At 50.9% G+C, this 15727-nt stretch overlaps 1 protein-coding gene across 1 annotated transcript in view; it reads left to right on the top strand.

Annotated features, from left to right (window-relative positions):
- The window catches only part of ERCC6 (ERCC excision repair 6, chromatin remodeling factor), a 30978-nt gene extending 20561 nt beyond the window's left edge, over window positions 1-10417 (top strand). Inside the window, exons 10-21 of the mRNA XM_087726802.1 lie at window positions 272-448; window positions 799-915; window positions 1977-2072; window positions 2974-3192; window positions 3442-3552; window positions 4311-4430; window positions 4742-4836; window positions 5294-5439; window positions 5524-6123; window positions 6958-7135; window positions 8285-8393; window positions 9588-10417. Coding sequence (XP_087582928.1) covers window positions 272-448; window positions 799-915; window positions 1977-2072; window positions 2974-3192; window positions 3442-3552; window positions 4311-4430; window positions 4742-4836; window positions 5294-5439; window positions 5524-6123; window positions 6958-7135; window positions 8285-8393; window positions 9588-10004 — 2385 coding nt within the window. The 3' untranslated portion in view covers window positions 10005-10417. The remainder of the gene's footprint in view (window positions 1-271; window positions 449-798; window positions 916-1976; window positions 2073-2973; window positions 3193-3441; window positions 3553-4310; window positions 4431-4741; window positions 4837-5293; window positions 5440-5523; window positions 6124-6957; window positions 7136-8284; window positions 8394-9587) is intronic.
- The last annotated feature ends 5310 nt before the right edge of the window (window positions 10418-15727 follow it).

Genomic DNA, 15727 nt, shown 5'->3' with positions numbered 1-15727 from the left:
ATTCAGCAAGCAAGCCATAAATCAAGAGAAAATTATTTGCTATGCATGAAATTGCAGAGGAGGGAGTGGAATTGTGTGTATTTGAAAAATAGACAGAATCTCAGAAAGAAAAAACATTTTAAGTGGAGCAATTCTGCAAAGCTGTTGGAATATCCCCCCTAAAATGATTTTAGTTCATTTTAATCTCACACAGCACCGTATCACATCATTTGAGCAGAATTGTCTCTTTTGTTTCAATGGGACATCACCATTTCTTCTCTTCCCGTTGCAGTTCTCCACTCCTCATCGGATCATCTTGTCCGGGTCACCTCTGCAAAACCACCTCAAGGAGCTGTGGTCCCTCTTTGATTTTGTGTTTCCAGGGAAGTTGGGGACCCTCCCTGTCTTCCTGGAGCAGTTCTCGGTCCCCATAACCATGGGGGGATATTCCAACGCCTCTCCGGTCCAGGTGAGGACCCCAGCAGGGCCCCCCCTGAAAGGTCCTTTGTAGGTCTATCCCAGCCCCTCTGGAAAGCCTCTCCCGGCTTTTTGTTGGTAAAAGGCATGAGGAGGCACTGCTGATTGGAGTTTATGGGAAGAAGGGAACTTCGATAGGCAACGCGGGGGAATGGGAGATGGCGATTGGCGTGTTTGTAGCTGCTACAAAGAAGGCTGGAAGTCGCTTCCTTGCTAGATAACTTCCTTGCTGTTTCTCCTTATCTTTCGCTGCTCCTTTTATCCTTCCTTCCACACCATCCCCATACTGGAATAACAAAGTACGAGTAAAATCACTGGCATTTTTCTCCCCCCCCCCCAAAGGTGAAAACCGCGTACAAGTGTGCCTGTATTTTACGGGATACGATTAACCCCTACCTGCTGCGCAGAATGAAGGCCGATGTTCAGATGAGCCTCTCCTTGCCAGATAAAAATGAACAGGTACCTTTCGTTTGGTACAGTTTCCCTGTCGACTCGCCAAGATGAAGAATGAGCTTCCCATCCCTGGAAGGAGCCCAGGGCCTGTGGGCTCCCACAGCCTCTCCCTCCCATTGGGTCAGGTGCCACCTTTGAGGAGATTCTGGCCCTGCAGAATGAAACGTTTCCCCTTGAAGTTGGGAGCAAATTAAGATCAGACAGATTGACACTTGTTCAAGGGGAGAATAATCCTGGAAACCAGCCTTAATTGAGGAAGATCCCACTGGTAGCCCCCGTAAACATACTGAGCTGTGCTTGCAGGTGACACTGAATTACAACCTGAAGCACCGTTGTTTATTATACGGCATGAATTATTTTGCAAAGGCCTTTCTTGGGAAACCTGAAAACGGAGTCTTTCTTTGTTTGATTTCCACAATTGCTCTCCTCAGCAGCTTCTCTGGGTAGCTTACTTCACAAAACATACAAAACAATTTTCCGATACGTTGTTTTCACTCATATAAATCCTCCTGCAGGTTTACAATCTGCTACCAGATATCAGAGGAAATTTAGAGTGCATGGTGTATGCCCATCAACAGTTACGTTATGAGAGAAGAAATCTGTTCGATTTGTATCCTAGTTTTCTATTCCAGTGAATACTTAATGTAGTTAAGTTTAAAACCGTAGGTTAAAATTAAAATCCCGATGCCCCAAAGACCCGAGTCGTCTATGGAGGCATTTGAGAGCGGTGGCATCTCTGGGTAGGAGATTGCCATATTGCTTGGTGGAGAGCACTCCCAGACAAAGGGGGGGCGGGGAGATTCGTCTCACAAACTGGCGTTAATTAAAAGTTATGCTTGCAGATAAGGTGGGAATTTCCTTCTGCAAGATGGGCCTGACATATTGCGGGTCCTCCTGGATGAGCCGAGGGGTTTGGAGATGGGCACCGCGGAGAGGCCGATCCCAGTCACGAAAGCCAGGCGTTGTCAAGTCTTTGGCAGAAGACGTGTGTTTGTGCTTTTGCTGCTCCATAATATTTGCTTACAGCGCAATGCGAGTGCAGCCATTTCTCCAATCTCTCCGTCTAGGTCTTATTTTGTCGCTTGACGGCTGAACAGCAAGAACTCTACAAAAAGTTTATTGATTCCAAAGAAGTCTACCAGATCCTCAACAGAGAAATGCAGGTAACATGCAGCAAAGGGAGGCATTTGAGAGGTTACCCAAAGGAAAGGGCTAACGTCACTGCCATTTGCAGTAGAATAAATTGAGGCAGGCGATGGAAGAAAAAGAAAATCAAACTCATGTAAACCAAGACCATCCACGGTTGCTCTGCCTACTTTTCTCTCCTTTTAATTCGGGCTCCAAGGCCTGGGAAGATGGGAGCCCTCTGCCAGCTGCAGCTCATTCCTCAGTATTGGGCCAGTTTGTTCCAGTGCTTAAGGCCCCTAGACTAGTTCTGCCCCTGCGACTCCGGTTCGAGTCCTGCCTTAGGCACAGAAGCCGACTGGATGACAAGGGAGGGGCCCTCCAGAAACGCCTCCTTTGCTCTCTCTCTCATTTACTTCCATCAAGAGGGTTTGCATTTTCACTACCTTTTTAAACTTTTAACCGTTTCCCGGTCTTTTTCATTATGTTGTCTCCAGTTGTCTGTTCCTCTCTATAAAATGTGTAAGATTTACCTGCATTTTTCTGGAATGCTCATTTTCTTAGATACATTCAGGTGGTGCTTTAAAGTGCACAGAATTTTGTCACACGTCACTCCTTATTTTTTTAAACAAACCTGCCAGGCCCGTTTCCCAGGCTCAGGGCGGGTGGGGCCCCTGTTTCTTCATGTTCAGACGTTACTCAGAGCCTCTGCAGGAGTCAGGATTCCCCCCCCCCCCCACTGGCTTTGTCTCCCAGGTCTTACTCGGAGGACCTGCCCTTCTGTGGGCAAAGTTTGGATACTGATGTGGAGCTGCCCAGGTAGCCCCCGCCTGCCTCCCGGGGCTCCGATGAGACCTTGTTTTTGGGAAGAACGATGTGTGCGGATTGTCTGCCGGGGGCTTCAGAGGGGGACCCTGCTTGCCTGTGTTTCCCGTGCAGATCTTCCCAGGGCTGATAGCCCTAAGAAAAATGTGCAACCACCCTGACATCTTCTCCGGGGGACCGAAGGTTCTGAAGGGGACCCCCGAGGAGGACCTCAAGGAAGAAGACCAGTTCGGCTTCTGGAGACGTTCTGGGAAGCTGATAGTCGTGGAGTCCCTGCTGAAAATCTGGCACAAGCAGAGCCACCGGGTGCTGCTCTTCACCCAGTCCAGGCAGGTCAGCCTCAGAGACGAGGTGGCCCCGTGAGTTGGGAGCCCCCTTGCCACGGAGTGAAGGGGGAATGGGCCCCGAGGGTCCTGGGGGGGGGGAGGGATCCTTTATGCCAGGAGGTAATTGGCTTCGGTGCTGCCCCTCGGCTGCCTTTTGCTAAAAGCCATCCGGCCTTCCTTCCTATCCTCTGTGCTGCTAGAGGTCCTGATCAGAGACCCCCGTGGGCTTGTTTCCCCCCCCCCTCCAATGCTGCAGATGCTGCACATCCTTGAAGAGTTCTTAAAGCAGAGGAACTACTCCTACCTCAAAATGGACGGCACCACCACAGTGGCCTCGAGGCAGCCTCTGATTGGGAGGTTCAATGAGGTGAGGAAGCCGTGCTGAGGCCTCAGAGGCCCCCAGCAGCCGCTGTGCATACCTGGGATCAGGGTGAGCAGCAGCAGCAGAGCCGAACCAAGGAGACGCCCAGAGCTCTCAGATTTGCCAGTTCCATCTTCACTCAACACCCTCCCCCCCCCCCCCCCAAATACGGAGGCCTATTTCAGGGGATGCTCTGGGCTTCCTCTGCTTGGTCATCCTCCAGAGCAGTCAGGGCTAACCTTTCTCTTGCTGCGTGCTGGAAGGATGCGCACGCACGAACGCCAACACTCCCGCGTGCCAGCATCCATAATGCCATGTGCGGCCTCTGCGCATGCTTCCCCTCCCCCCCCCTGGTTTTGGTCCGACCTTTGCCAGCACAGCTGCTTTTGCAGAGGCAGCAGCCGCTCCTCCTCCTGGCAGCCTCCAGCCAGCCAGCCGTGGCAGCCGGAAGGACCGCGGAGGCGCGGGCATGCGCAGTGGGCCTGAGCTGGGCAGCTGCTTGCGTGCCATCCAAAGGGGCTCCGTGTGCCATCGGTTCACCATCACGGCTCCCGAGCAACGGCCCCGAGACCTGGATCCCACCTCACAGGGCTTCCCAGCCCCCTCTAAGCAGTTTCCACCATTGGAATAACAGACGGTGAAGCTGCCTAGCAGGGAAGCCTTGGTGCCCCCCTCCCTCCGCTTACAAAGAGGCGCCTGCCGTCCCTTGAGAGGATCCCCCCCACTGTCTTCCTAAGGCTGCTTTGTCTTGCAAATCCTCACAGGATGCGTCCATCTTTGTCTTCCTCCTCACTACTCGTGTTGGTGGGCTTGGGATTAACCTGACGGGCGCAGACCGGGTGATCATCTACGACCCTGACTGGAATCCCAGCACAGACACTCAGGTAGGCGGCTGGAGAAGAAGCCGAGGTCGAAGGGAGGCCTGTCTTCCTCCGGGCAAACGGTCTCCCCCTTTCACTAGGGCAGGCTCGAGGGGGTGGGGGGGGACGCCTTGCAGAGAGCAGGAGGAAGGTTGCCCTTCGTCTGCTCTGCCCCCTGGGGAACGGAGGCCACCCGGAGGGGTTTGGCGGGAAGGAAAGCTTCCCAGCGGTTTGAGGAAGTGGGGAGGAGCCTCCGGAGCTCCCCGCGTTTAGCCCCAGCAACCACCCGCCTGGCCCTCCGGTATCGCCTGGAAAGCAAAGCCTTTGTGTCCCAGGCTCGGGAGCGCGCGTGGAGGATCGGCCAGACCAGGGACGTGACCGTGTACCGGCTCCTCACCGCAGGGACCATTGAGGAGAAGATTTACCACAGGTCAGTGGGATGTTGCGGCCGGATTCCTTTGCCTCCCTTCACCCGCCAGGTGTCGGGTGAGAATCTGGAGCCAGTGGCTTTCCTCCCTTTGGCTGGGCTGCCCAGGCCCCTTCTTGCCTTGGGTGGGGGGCTTGAAGGCTTTGGGACGGATCGTTGGATGGCAATCCCAGAGTTACGGTGGCAGTGGACAAAAGCCAGTGGCTGGAAATCAAGCACAATTCTGAATTTAAACACAGCAGGAGGTCTTCCCTTTTATTGAAATTATTTATTCTGTTCCATTGATTCCTTAAAACATTTTCCAAGTCTTGAGATCTGTCATATGTTTGTGCATAGTGGAATTGTCCGTGTGTGTCTGTGTGTGAGAGAGGGAGGGAAGAGACCTAGGTACAGCAGGAAAAACCTGTGGTGTTTGGGACAGAGAACTTCCCTCATCACACAACATGCTTTATTTTCCCAGGCAAATATTCAAACAGTTCCTGACAAACAGAATCCTGAAGGACCCCAAGCAGAGGCGCTTCTTCAAATCCAACGACCTCTACGAGCTCTTCACCCTCAGCACTCCGGACGGAGCCCAGGGGACCGAAACCAGCGCCATCTTCGCAGGTGCGCCAGCGGAGGGACGGTGATGTCGAAAGGCCGGGAGAGGCATGGGCAGCCGGTGACCGTTTGTGTGCTAATGCGTTTCAGGAACCGGTTCTGATGTCCCAGCACCAAAGCGGCCGTTGAAACGTCGCAGTGCCAACCTTTCTGGATTTTCCAAAAGGCGCCAAGCGAAGCCGACCTCCACTAAGGCCGATTCCTTCCTAGCAAGGGAGCGTGAGAATTCAGCCCTCGCAGCAGGGGAGGCAACATCCCCTCCTCCCCTTCCAAAAGGCCCCACCCAAACTCCCCCCGCCCATACGGATTCCTTCCTGGGGACCGGAGAGGAGCCTTCAGCGGTGGGGAAGGGGGCCCCGTCGCAGCCGGAAGAAGGAGGAGGAGGAGCTCTGAAGGGGAAATGCCAGGCGATGCCGGTCGGCCAAGGCGGGGTAAGCCGGGAGGGGCTGCCTTCCGGGGAACAGCAGGGCCATGGTCGGCTGCTCACTCGCCCCAGGGAGCCCACTTCAGCCCCGGAGCCTGCCAAGGGCCAGCGGAAGAGGACCAAACGCTCTCGAGATGCCAGATTCGAGGGGGTGCCGGTTCCCCACCTGGTGAAGCAGAGAAAATACCAGAAGGAAGATCGTGAGGAGCTGCGAGAGCCGGCGAAAAGCGACGATTACGTTTTAGAGAAGCTTTTCAAAAAATCAGGTAACTTTCTTCTGCTGTTTTCTATTTTGTTTAAAAATAATTCCAGGTGTGACAGATCCAGATTCCTGCAAGATCTGGACCCCTTTTGTAAATCGTTTGGGAAATCCAAGTTGAGCTAATGTAGCAGCACATGTAAACTGCTTATGGAGTCATCAGAATGTTTTTTCTGCCTCCAGAAACTGAAAAACTTTTATGCAAACTGTTCATTCAATCTGTCAAATCCACTGGCTGCAGAATATTACCTGATCCTTTGACTGTTTGAATCACAGAAAAAAACTCTGCTCTTCCATCCCTCGGACAATTCTTGTCCAGCATCTTCAGGAGCCTAGCGTGTGATCGATCTGGCTCTGGCCAGTGGGGTTTATTGAAATTAGCCAGCATTAACCAAATGTTGAACTGCTCCACTTGATTTCTCCCTCCAATCCGCCAAGAGGAACCAATACCCCACCTATAATAGTGAATTAGTTGAGACAAGAAAGTCCGTTATGCACCCCGTTTATCAGAGTCCACTGTGTAACCCACTTGGGGTTTTTCTCACTCTTGGCCAGTTGAAGAAGTGTGGACTTCAACTCCCAGAATTCTCCAGACAAGGAGATGTTGGCTGGGACAGATTGTGTCCTTCTCCCCATTTTTTAATTTTTTATTTTTAGAAGTTGGTATGCAGAGCCTGCTTTTCTAGAAGCAAAACAGCCACGCTTGAAGCAGATCCACTCTGGCCCAGCCCTTCCAGGGCAGCCGTTGAGTTTCACATGCAGAAGATCTCGTGTCCCTTCAGGCAGGAGGAACGGGGAGATTGTGGTTTTTTTAAAGGCCGTTCATTCCTTTCTCTCCCAGGGATACACAGCATAATGAAGCATGACGCCATCATGGAAGCTTCTAGTCCAGATTATGTGCTGGTGGAAGCAGAGGCCAATCGTGTGGCTCAAGACGCCCTCCGAGCCCTGAAGGTTTCTCGACAACGATACCGTGGAGTTGCTTCTACTTGGGCTGACGGCGCCTCCACTCGGTTCAAGTAAGCCCCTTGCCCCCCCCCCCCCCCCCGTCTTGGCCCTGAGGGTGGCTTCTCTCACAGCCGCATGGCTAATGTGGAGGTCACCTGCTGCATCTCAAGGCATAACCTCTTCAGAGAGAAGGTGGACGGCCAACCCAGTCGCAGATCCATGCTCCGTGCTGAAGGGTGATGCCGGTTCTGTACTTTAGCCCTTATGAAATAGCTACAGGGCTTCAGCGTCTAAAAAGAACGCTTGGGAAGTCTTCGGATGCCACCTAAAATGTGGAAGGAGAAGCCACCCTAACTCTCCTTGGCTGTTAGGCAAGAGAAAATTTCCTTCATCTCATTTGCATTATTTTATGAGATAAATTCTGGTCAGTGACCGGAATAAAAATAATCATTTTCTGAGGTGGGCAATGTCTTCTTATTTCTAGACTAAGTAAGTTAATAGGACATGAGAACGGTGGCCTGCCAAAAGCTTCAATATTCCCAGTTCCAAATCAGTGTTATGTATAAGTTACAGAATAACAGACTATCAGATTTGGAAGGATCCTCGGAGGTCTTCTAGTCCACCCCAGGCTCAAGCAGGAGACCCTTCAGACAAATGGTTAGCCAACCTCTCCTTAAAAACCTCCAGTGATGGAGCCTCCGTGGCTTCTGGAGGCCAGCTGTTCCCCTGATTAATTGTTCTCACTCTCAGGAAATCCTCCTTAGGTCCAGGTTGCTTCTCCCCTTCATGAGTTCCTATCCGACGCTGCTTCTCCTGCCCTCAAGTGCTTTGGAGAATAGGTGGAAACAGCCCCCCCCCTCTTCTTTGTGGCAGCCCCTCAGAAATTGGAAGATTGCTATCATGTCTCCCCTGGTTCTTCTCTCGTTAGGCTAGACATGCCCAGTCCCACCAGCAGGGATGAAACTTATATTTTCTGCACGGGAATGAGATGGGAAAATAGCACTCGGGAAGTGGAAGGGGGAGGGGGGCAGAAGGGACGAGTTAAATCAATGTCGTTTGTGGTTGGGGGCCGGCAGGAGGGGTCCGTGGAGTCAGCCTTCCTATGTCCTGCTTTGCCACTTGGCCCCCTATTACCAGTCTCTGTGTGTAAATGTATCTGCCCTGGGGTGCCAGGTGATCCGTTTGTGAAGAATATACCTCTGGTTTCTGTTCAATTTCAGAAGCAGATTTGGCCAGAAGAGGAACCCAAATCTCATGATATCTTCATCGTCTTCCAATCAGGCTTCAGGGAAAAAGTGCAAGTTGAAACAGGAACAGCTGATAGTGAACGTAAGACGTCCCCTTACAGAGGGTCCCCTCCTACACACAGAAGCAGCTCGGCCCAGCCGCCTCCTGATGACAAGTTCCAGCCTTGATCCCAGTTTCCATGCTACACTCCGCTTAATCCCTTTCTGACTTCCACACAGGGGGAGCCTTTTGATAAATGGGGTTGGGTCTCCTTGGTCTCATCCCAAGTGGCTCATCACACCTTGGCCGCCTTGTGGAAGCCATGCTCGAGTTTCAAGAGCCCGCGATGGCCGCCTCCTCTCCCCAGGAGCCGCCTCTGTAGGAAGCGGGAAGGGCCCATGTAGCTTTCCGAGGGTGGCCTGGTGGAAGGGCCTCCCTAGGGGTCTAACCCGGAATACCATCCAACGTATCTCAAAGGCGCACCTGCGAGTGGAATATATGTAGATGACGGGTGGGGGAAAGAGAACGGAAAAGGCAAGTTCTTCGGCCTGGGTTTTCAGGGAAGGAAGGAAGAGCCGAGCGAGGCCGTTGCATCCCTCTTTCAAGACCCCACCGATTCAGGGCTCCTTTTTCATAGCAGGGTGGAGATGCCTCCTCTGGCAGTTACTTCCATGGTGAAACGGCTCTCGGCGTTTGAAAGTCATTCTCCACTTGGGCAAATAAGTGGGTCCCTCTCCAGATCCTCACCAGCAGAGGAAGCCCAGGAATTGCTGTGCTCTGAGCGGTCCACCCATCTGTGAGAGGGAAGGAGGACGGAAGGGTGGATGGGGGCTTCTGCTCAGAGGTTGTGTTGATTGTGCATAATGTTACAAAGTTCCGTTTCGAAGTGTGTGCTTGTCCCCATTATTATTTCAAAAGGAAGCACCGCAGCATTTAAGGAGGCCTCATAAATGTCCCCTTGAAGGTGAGACTGAGTCTCTCTCCTCTTTTGACAGTGTTGTTCTTCCCCCTTAGTAGACCGGGGTGGGGTGGGGGTGGGGGTGGGGAGTGGTGTGACGTGCCTGAACTTCCAGCAGAGTGCTTCACAATATTCTCCTTAACAAATTGGTTAATAGATTCTCAAAAGTGCTTTGAGAAGAATTCATAATGATCGCATCCCAAAAAACAGCTTCCTGGATTGTAAAGGGAGTTTCGCTGCTGTTAGGATCCTGGCATCACACAAATCAGAACTTTTCAACTGTTTTTTAAGTTCTGTGATAGAAGAACCCCTCCCACCCTTTCGATTTCTTTCCGCAGGAGGGTGAGAGGGAGAGAGGAGACCCTGCCGGCAGCAGACTCTCTCCCTTCGATGGAGAGGCCTCTTCGAGCGCACTGGACTCCTCTTCGTTGCTGGCCAAAATGAGGGAAAGGAACCACCTGACTGGATCCCAGCAGAGGGCGGATCCGGCTGAGGGGAGCTTCCAGCACAGGATCCCCGGGGCCCCCACAGCCCCCACAGAGCACGATGAGCTGCTCTCGGACATCCGGAGCTTCATGGCTTTCCAGGCGCAGCTGCCGGGCCAGGCCAGCACGCGCGAAATCCTGCAGGAATTTGGCTCCAAGCTGACCACGCAGCAGTCCTGCATCTTCCGGGAGCTCCTGAGAAGCCTCTGCACTTTCCACCGGCAGTCGGGGGGCGAAGGGCTTTGGAGGCTCAAGGCGGAATTCACCTGACCGCCCCTGACTCTCTCCCGCTGGGGCTTTCCAGTAGCGCCTCAGGGCACTCGTGTGTCCTCTCCTACACAAAGGCTGCCACCGACTTTATAAAGCAGGAATAGAAGCCAGCCGGACGTTTTCCTATTTAAGGGAGCATTAAAGTGGATTCCTAGTAAGCTTTCTGGTAAATCATGCAATTGGAAAAAGAGTGAGCTGTGTGCCTAAATAAACAGTACCTTAAAAGTAACATTCCAGGGATTAGCCACGCACATCAGCAGCCTTAGTAAGAACTACCTTCGGAGTCGAAAAACACCGGCGTCCCATAAAAATGCCGCCTGTATGCCAGAGATTCTGGCCGTAGAGAAAGTTAAGTGGAAATTCCTGAGCCACCTGGTTTGGTTTTGAACTTGTAATAACAGCAGCCTTCTCAGCGTTTTGGGAGCTCCTGACCTGCTAGATATTTAAGAGTTTGTGTCCTGCTTGTAAAAAGAACACAATTTTGTACCAAGTTGTAAAAAGCAGTAGAGCCCCCGTCTGCTGGGCAGAGTGGGCCTCTTCTGCCGGGTGTAGTTTCAGACCACCCCCTCCTTGGCCCTTTCCCCACCTGCCCAGGGGTGGCCTCTAGAGTCCAGCTCCCCAGGCTGCTCATTGGAAACGCGCAGCGAGCAGCACGGGTGTGTGTGTGTGTGTGTGTGTGTGTGGCTGCTGGCTCCTGGGTTGTGGCCGCCTCTCCTTGCCAAAGTTTTTGGGTTTGCCAGCCATTCTGCATGGCTGCACCTCTCAAGCAAGCGGGCAGCCGGCAAGACTTAGGTGGCACAATAGGTGGCAGCTGAGGCAGGGCTGCCAGGGGGCACGAAGCGCTCCAAGGGTGGCGGCTGGGCCGGTTTTTCCAACGGGAGCCCCAAATTGCACACCAGTTCTGTAAGGCCACCCCCGTCCAGGACAAGAGAGGGAGAATCCTGAGGAATGGGGGTCCTGGACCCCAGAGCCCTCCCCCCTTACGAGGCTTGAATGGCCTTGTTCTGCCCAGTCCAGGCCACTGCAGCCACCAGGGTGGAGACAGAAGACGGCACATTCATCAAGTTTTATTTAGGAGGATTTTTTTATTTTTATTTTTTTGGCAAGAGGCAGCCTTTCCCCCGAGGGAACCTTAAGAAATGATTGCGTTGCTTTCTACAGGATAAGGTTCTCCTTCAGTGCAGTAGTTTCAGCTGTAAACCCATAAAATACAACACACTTCTCTTCCCTTGATTCTGACTTCCCCTCAGCCGCCTCCCTATTAAGGCTGGGAGGAATTTTCCCAGGCAGAGACGGGAGGTTGAATCCGTTCTCTTGATACCTTTTTCACCCCCCCCCCCAAAAAAGTAAATTCCAGAAGGCCTGATAAGAGAAAGGAAAAGAAAAGGAGATCACTGGCTCCTCTATGCCTCTGTGCTGCGCGGATAAAATGAAGGCCCAGCCCAGAAGCCAGGCAGTTTCATCCCTGCGATGGAGAAGTGCCGGTTAAAATACTTGGGGCGGAGGAGGGGATAGCAGTTCTGGATGACATGGCAGACTATGTGCATCTCTCTCGTCTTCATGCAGCTGGGGATTGGAGAATTAACGAGGGTTTCATGGAGAAAAGACTTTGCTAAAGTCCCAGAGATTTTGCAGAAATGGGGGTGAGCAGCAAGAAGTCTTCACATCTTGTGTTTGCAGGCATTCTGCTGAGAAAGATGGAGTGATAGGCCTGAAGGTTTACTTCCTTTCCATTCTTATTTTATCATATTTCCATATTGATCATCACACTTATGTGCCTTGGTGGTTTACAGATAAAATAATAAAATTACACATGAGCTATAGTTAAAAACCAAGTTAGAAAACAGATTAAAGTTAAAGAGAGCAATTGCAAAGTTAAAAGGCAGAGGGGGGAGGGCTTTCAGCCCATAAATGACCCCCCCCCCCAAGATGTGTGTTGCTCTTGGACACACAGACACCCCCAGGGCAGTTGGCCGGAGAGGGGGTGCCCGCCTTCTGGATCTGACCCAGTCCTTTCCCAAAAGGCATGAAATCCTGTGTTATTGTGGTGGGTGTCCCGGTCACCCCAAACCCTCCCTTGACAAGGTCTCTGAGGATTCATGGAGCCTCCCTAAGGTTTCCATTCGACTGTCTGATAGGGCTCCCTGTCTCGGCAGTCACACATTTGAGCCTGAATGCCTTCCTTATTTATAAAAATAAAGATAGTAAAGACAGGATCCAACAGTTCCTCCTGGATCCAGGGAGACCTGCCACAGGATTTGGCCTGGAGCCTGAGCCTCGCCTATGTTTTTATTCATGGCTTGGGTGAAGGAGTAAAGAAATGCCAGTCACATCTGCAGCTGACCTAAAATTGGGTCTGATACAAGACAGAATTATTCCAGATTCCTTCAGTCGGTTAAAAATGCTAGGAGCAAATAAGGGGATTCGATTCAGTGGGGGGACTGGTGTGATTCCCCCTGAAGCCCTCGGAAGCAGAGACTTAAGCCAGGGAGGCCTCGCTCAGTGGCCTCCGTGAGAAGGAGCCCTGCGTGAGGCAACAGGGTGAAAACAGTGTGTAATCAAGGATAATGTGCAATTAACAATGGGGCCATGTTTAATCAAGGATGATTTGTAATTGGCATCAATGGGACCGAATGTAATTAAGGACTGTGTGTGATGAGAGAGTATTTACATGGCCAAGTCAGGCGGGGAGAGGAAGGACTGATTCGGCTGACAGGCAAGAGGGGCCTGGAGACCCCCAGGGCCACAGGAGGCCGCCGCTCTTCCCACCCACCAAGCTGGCTGCGGACATTTAAACCCTGCAGGGAGGGCTTCCTGGCCTCCACCCACCCACCACCCCACCTTGGCTGGCCCTTCCTTTCGTCCGAGTTGCAGCTGTAGAGTTTGCCTTGTGCGGCCCCTGGAAATGGGTTTACGGCTGCACAAGTGATCCTCAGCTAATGACCACGGTGGAGGCCAGGATGCCTGTGGTTAAGCCGTGGCACGACAAAACCGCGGTCCACTAAAGCGTGCCCGATTAAAGCGCGTCGCTGACGTCATCAGCAGCGCAACAAATACGACCGCGGAGAAAAAAGGGCGTTTTAAAAAGCGCTTTTAAAGCAAGCCGATTCACGTAAAGGTAAGGGTTAGGGGTTAGGGTTAGGGTTAGGGTTAGGGTTAGGGTTACGTTAAGCGTTAGGGTTAGGTTTAGGGTTAGGTTTAGCGTTAGGTGAAGGGTTAGGTTTAGGGTTAGATTTGGGGGGTTAGGTTTAGGTTTACGCGTTAATTTCAGCTTTACCGCTCACAACGTGCTTTTTTCGTCGCGCTGTGATGACGTCAGGTAAGCGGTTTCGTTGAGCGCACTTTAGTCCACCACGGTTTTGTGGTGGAACCGTTTATTTTCGATAGCTTCCATAATTATTCTCTTGTTGAAGTGTTCAGTTTTGGAGGTTAATTTGGTTCCTTCAGAATTTCATGTCCTCTTGCTTTAAGGTGCTGGAAAAGGGAGGAAGTTTTTTTCGTTTTTTTCTTACTGCGTTCTTGTGTTCTGCGATGGGTGCATTTATTCGCCTGTTCGTTTGTCCTATGTATGTTGCAGGACAGATTTTGCATGGTATTTCGTAGACTCCTTGGTTTTCTAGCTTTGGTTCTGGAGACGAGGGTCTTGGCTACAGAGTTGATCTGTGCAGGTTGGTGTTGGGATTGTGCCTTTAAGTAGCGGTTGGTGTGTGTGTTTTTCCCCCCGGTATATGGTGTGTCCTAGGGAGCCATTGGGTTTTTTGTAGATTAGGACGTCCAAAAAGGGAAGTTGGTTGTTTGCTTCTATTTCCATAGTGAATTGTATTTTGGGGTGTAGGATGTTGAGATGTGTGAGGAAGTTGTCCAGTTTTTCTTTCCCGTATGGCCAAATCACGAAAGTGTCATCATCATATCTAAGCCAGAGTTTGGGTTTGGGTTCAGATTTATCTAAGGCGTTAGTTTCAAAATGTTCCATGTATAGGTTTGCGATGATGGGTGAGAGGGGTGATTCCATGGGTGCTCCTTCTATCTGTTTGTATCTTTGTCCATTATGGATGAAGTATGTGTTGGTTAGGCAGTGATTGGTCAGAGAAACACCCCCACAACATGAATAAATGTGACGATACCTCCTGCCTACCAGACATCTGGAAACCAGCCCTAGTCAACAGAGCCCCACCCACCACCCAGGCCGTTACAACATGAAACAACAATGGACACACAGCCAGCAACAATCTACCAATCATGATACAACCACACAACCAATCATTCCACTTACTGAAATAATGTGTGTGTGTGTGTGGAGTGCTGGCTTTGTTACACACACACACACACACGTGGTTGGTTGGTTTGGTTGGTTTTATTATTTATAGGCCGCCCTTTTCCCTGAGGGGACTCAGGGCGGCTTACAATATATAAGAAGGGGAGTACAAGACAGTAAGACATAAAACAATACATAAGTAAAAATAGTACAAAACATTCATCATTCGGGTGGGGACGGATTACGATCTTTATCCCCAGGCCTAACGGGATAGCCAGGTCTTGAGGGCTGTGCGGAAGGTCTGGACGGTGGTGAGGGTACGAATCTCCACGGGGAGATCGTGTGTGGGGGGGGGGGTATACATGGTCACAGCCCTGCCTGCTTCAATCCACTGTTTTCAGAAAAGTCACAGAATTGCTGCGCCTGAAATATTCTTGATGTAATTGAAGGTTTTGTGAAAAGCTGACACTCAGCACCAGATAGAGTTATGGTGTGGAGTGGCATTTCAGTTAAAAAAAAAAACCCTTTCAAAATCTTGCAGCAAACACTGCCTATATTCAATAGGACTGCAAGAAACTTTAATTCTGGGATTTAATTTAAAACCAATTTGCTTGAAGTTCCAAATTGAATCTGTTCTCCTAATTGAATTGGAAAGTCGAATTGAAGGCTGTATTAAAGGAGGTGACCTCAATCTGAGTCAGTGATTGGGAAGGGTTTGGTCAACGTTTGTCAGTTATTTGGATCAAAGAATCAAATTAAATGCCACGATCTTCCTAATTGATTTGAATGCTTAAATTGGATTAGATTGATGATCAACAATCAACAACTGGATTCAGATCGGAGCAAATTCACGCCTTCCAATATTTAATTACAGAGTAGGACTTCTTCCTGAGTTGCTTTTCCCTAAAAGCTTAAGTATTAGGTGAATAATTCTGCTTTCCCAGTGCATCAGGAGCATCATATGTACAATTATTATGTTTAATAATCCTTTTGTGGATTCCTCCCCTTGTCTATCTTCCAACCAAATATTCTCTGCATTGCAATTCAGGAGAAGGCGTTTCGGGAGGACAGAAGATGTTAAGAGGAGAAAGTTTTTCAAGAACTTCACAAAACAATGATGTATTTTTGAGTCAAAGCCCAAACCACCTTGAGGTTGTCTACATATTTTTTTCTGGCACAGGAGCATCTCTTGCATCTTAAAATTAAGCAAAGAAGTATGATACAAGACTTTGCAAGTTAGTCTAGATAGGAAGTGATGTATATCTGAACGTCCGTCTCTCTCTCTCTCTCTCTTGTCTTTGCAGCCCAAGAAACCAGGGAGGGTCCCTTCTGAATCATTTGCCCTGCCCCCTTCCTGCTGCGCCTCTTCTGCCTGTCTCCCAAGGCCCCCATTCCCCCACAGGCCCCCCTCCTAACTGTGTACTGCCTGCTGCCGCAGGAAGGCACCCTGCTCACAGTGGGTGAAAGA

The sequence above is a fragment of the Thamnophis sirtalis genome, unplaced genomic scaffold (genome assembly GCF_051295495.1).
Source record: "Thamnophis sirtalis isolate CommonGarterSnake01/CBP01778 unplaced genomic scaffold, rThaSir2_p1.2 scaffold_12, whole genome shotgun sequence".
Lineage (NCBI taxonomy): Eukaryota > Metazoa > Chordata > Lepidosauria > Squamata > Natricidae > Thamnophis > Thamnophis sirtalis.
Note: the sequence above shows the minus strand (reverse complement) of the source record. Positions and strands in the feature narration are given on the sequence as shown.